Source organism: Hordeum vulgare, chromosome 4H (assembly GCF_904849725.1).
Source record: "Hordeum vulgare subsp. vulgare chromosome 4H, MorexV3_pseudomolecules_assembly, whole genome shotgun sequence".
In the NCBI taxonomy this organism is placed as follows: Eukaryota; Viridiplantae; Streptophyta; class Magnoliopsida; order Poales; family Poaceae; genus Hordeum; species Hordeum vulgare.
The window spans coordinates 94,619,590-94,623,166 of NC_058521.1; the positions used below are offsets into that span (position 1 = coordinate 94,619,590).

Consider the following 3,577-nt stretch of genomic DNA (forward strand, 5'->3'; position numbering starts at 1 on the left):
ATTGTTTAAATTTATGTTTCTGAAAATCATTAAGTTATTGAAATATGTGTTTCTCATTTTTTGAAATGTTTCTCAAATTTTTGAAAACTTCGTTTCTAAAATTTATGAAATAATAGTTCCTCTCTTATGATTTTCTAAATTAGTCACCGGAATGATTAACTTGACTTTCTTTAAACGTTTGTTATATTTGATTTGACAACTAAAGTAATAAGAAAACTGACTATTTTTTATTTATATAAAAAATACCGAAATTCAAGCAACATATTCATACGTTATAGTACCATGTAGAATACATTGTATGGCTACTGACGTTGCAGCTTTACATGGCGAGAGCGTTAGAAGTGCTTTTGCCAACGAGCATGCTACTAGTGAACAAATCTTAATTGTATATACACCACAAGCTAGGATTTCCCACGTAGGCAATTCACCTACTGTTTTTCCCCTCATCAAAAAAGAAGAAGAATAGAACGTAGAAACACACCCATAACAAGTTTGTTCAAACCATACAGTATCAAATCAAACAGAATGAGTCCGGAACAATTTCATGAGACCGTAGGTGACCCCCATCGCCACCAATCCTCCCAGGGCGGCCCTCAGCCCAGCCCGCCCTCCTGGAGCGCGGCCCTGCACCGCCCCGAGGGCGCCAAACACCGCCAAGGTCAGAGTCGCCGTCGCAACGACGAGGGCGACCCGCACCGCGTAGCTTGTCACGAACCACGCCGCGAGCAGCGGGATGGCCGCGCCGGCCGCGAAGGACATCGCCGAGGCCGCCGACGCGTGGCACGGGTTGGGCAGCCCGGCCCGGTCCGCCGGGTACCCGCGCGCCTCCTCCAGCCGCTTGAGCCCCGCCAGCTCCACGTCCAGCTGCGCGTGGACTGACACGTACTCGCCGATAGCCATGCTGCACGCGCCGGCGACGAGGCCCGCCACGCCCGACAGGAGCGCGGCCCGTGGGTCGGCGGGTCGTGCCGCGCCGATGCCGAGCATGAGCGCTGAGGTGGAGACGAGGCCGTCGCTTGCGCCGAGGACGGCGGCGCGCAGCCACTGCCCCTGCTGTGACGGCAGCGACATGGCGTCGTGGGTCGCCGTGGCGACGCAGACGGTGCAGAGTTTCATGGCCTCCGGCGCGGGGGTTGGCCCGAGCTCTGCTACAGCGAGCTTGGTGTCATTGTTCTGTGTGGCCATTTTATGTGGGAGCAGAGGCGTGCCACCGCCACACGCACAAAAGCATACGGGAGTGTGGAGGACACAAGACCCCATATATATATGGACGACGCAGTACGGCAGCGAGACGATTATGTGAAGTATACATCTGTAGTGAGGCACTATGTGACGTCTCCTTAGGAATAACCAGGATTCACATAGATTCAGTTATATTCACTGTCTACACATATCGTGACATCTTCTAATTTTCCGTATTTGTTTTCATGCAAATATTTCTTTCACAAAAAATGTGGTAATTCAATTTTCAGTTTACTATCTTGCTTATACTTTTGAGTTCTTTTCCGTTTTAAAAAGACATAAACCATATATTAAGTATCACAAGTCCTTACAAACACGCACTTATCGATAAAAAACTTCAATTTTGATTATTGAAAAAGGTTATCGCCCCGTTATATATATAAAGCAACGATAATGCAAAACAATGCTTACAAGTCGACACCACATAACACACACCCAAGCCAAAAATACAACAGTGAAAGAAACGGCTACGTCTCACCCAAATCACACACGAAAATGATGAAGTTGACCTAACGAACCGGAGACTCCAAGACAATGCCTTCAAGAAGGTTATGGCACCAGAGTGTCGTTGCCTGCCCTATCCAAAGGATTAGTGTCTTTACCTGGAGCCACCCAAAGGACGGATAGAGCCTCAACGATGCCTTCAAGAACTATACGACCCCACAGACGCATCATCGTTGGCCTGGCCAAAGTCAGGCATTTTTCCGAAGAGGAGGATAAACCCCGACCTCTACATCAAAACCATGCATGCAACCATATATTGACTGCAAAATTCTGCAGCCGGACAATATTGACCCAGAAATAAAGTGAAAAAAAACACAAAGATCGCATGCCTCGCGACAATAACTCCATCAGATAGCCACTAATCCTATGTTACAAGACGACGTCAAAACAAAAAATACACAACTTCTATGATACACCTTCAAGAAGGAACCGCAATGCGTGCGGCCGATGATGGCGAGTGTAACACAAGGTTAAACTCCGGATTCTCATCCCCGAAGTCAAGCTTCAATCCACCACCTTCGGCACGACGGAGATGCGCGTCAACATAGCCTTATGAGAGATCTAGTGTTTCTACTAGAGTGCATAAACTCGTCGATTAAGTTGTATGTATGATCATCCCTTATTCGGCAACCGACGCCTCGATAATCGGATACCTCTTGAGGAGACACCGAAAGACAATGATGTCCCATAGCGCATGCCTCCCGCCACTATCACACCACCTTTGATCCAGCAAGAACAAGCTAAACATGACACCTCCGCCAGAGCCATTGTGCATCACCTGCCGGTAGGAGGCATGACTTGACACCTTCACATGAGAGGTCATGTGTAACATCTGTCACCGGCGCATCGCGAGCGGCTTTACCTGTCGGCGACATGCATTTCCCGACGCCTCCGGTAGAGAAGCATATGTCACCTACCGAGCCGCATCGAAACCGATCTATTGATGAAAGGGACGTCCCATACCACCGCCAACCTCATAAAGGACATCACCATCATGAGATCCAGTCTCCAAGTCATCCACACTACCACGATGTTCACCGCCATTGAAGAAGAAGGGTCACACTCCAATTCCGGGCGCTGCAAGGCCACCCACCGTCACGCCAACTGTTGTCGCCACCCATACAACGACAACCACCACCGTGACCGTCAGATCCAGATATTAGGGCATGAATCCCACACATGTTGTCCATTGGTCAGTGTGCCCGGGCTCCTGTCATGATGTCGAGTAGGCCGTTACCAGATCCGTATACGGATCAACAACCACCGGTTGATCCCCTTCCTCGAGGCCTAAGCCAGGCCATAACAACACAATGAGACGTCGAACAGCCAACCTCACCATTCTACATAGCCCGCTAGATCCAAGGCTAATTTGTAGGTCACGCACCATCGCGAATGGTCGTGACCAGCCAGAGAAGGGCCCGTAGTCGCCTTCCATGGAGTCATGTAGACTTTGCCGAAAGGCGACTCTGGCTGCGGCAAGGGTAGGAAGGTGCGACTGGGGGAGGGGGAGAAAGGTTTAGCGTGGGAGGGGTGGTGGCGAAGGAGGGATCTGTCGGCATTGTTGGGTGGTTGCGACACTAAGCCAGACATGGAATGACCCTCGATAATGGGAAGTTGCCTCCGAAATGTGGTGGGACCAATCACACGGACATGTTGGAATTATGCCCTAGAGGCAATAATAAATATAGTTATTATTATAATTCATGTATCAAGATAATCGTTTATTATCCATGCTATAATTGTATTCAATGAAGACTCATTTACATGTGTGGATACATAGACAAAACACTGTCCCTAGCAAGCCTCTAGTTGGCTAGCCAGTTGATAAAGA

At 49.0% G+C, this 3,577-nt stretch overlaps 1 protein-coding gene across 1 annotated transcript; it reads right to left on the reverse strand.

The window, feature by feature from the left end:
- Positions 1–345: 345 nt before the first annotated feature.
- LOC123446185 (vacuolar iron transporter homolog 4-like) lies at positions 346–1,209 on the reverse strand. Its single transcript, XM_045122867.1, has one exon. The coding sequence runs from the start codon at positions 1,183–1,185 to the stop codon at positions 517–519; it is 669 nt and encodes a 222-aa protein (XP_044978802.1). The 5' UTR covers positions 1,186–1,209; the 3' UTR covers positions 346–516.
- Positions 1,210–3,577: the final 2,368 nt, after the last annotated feature.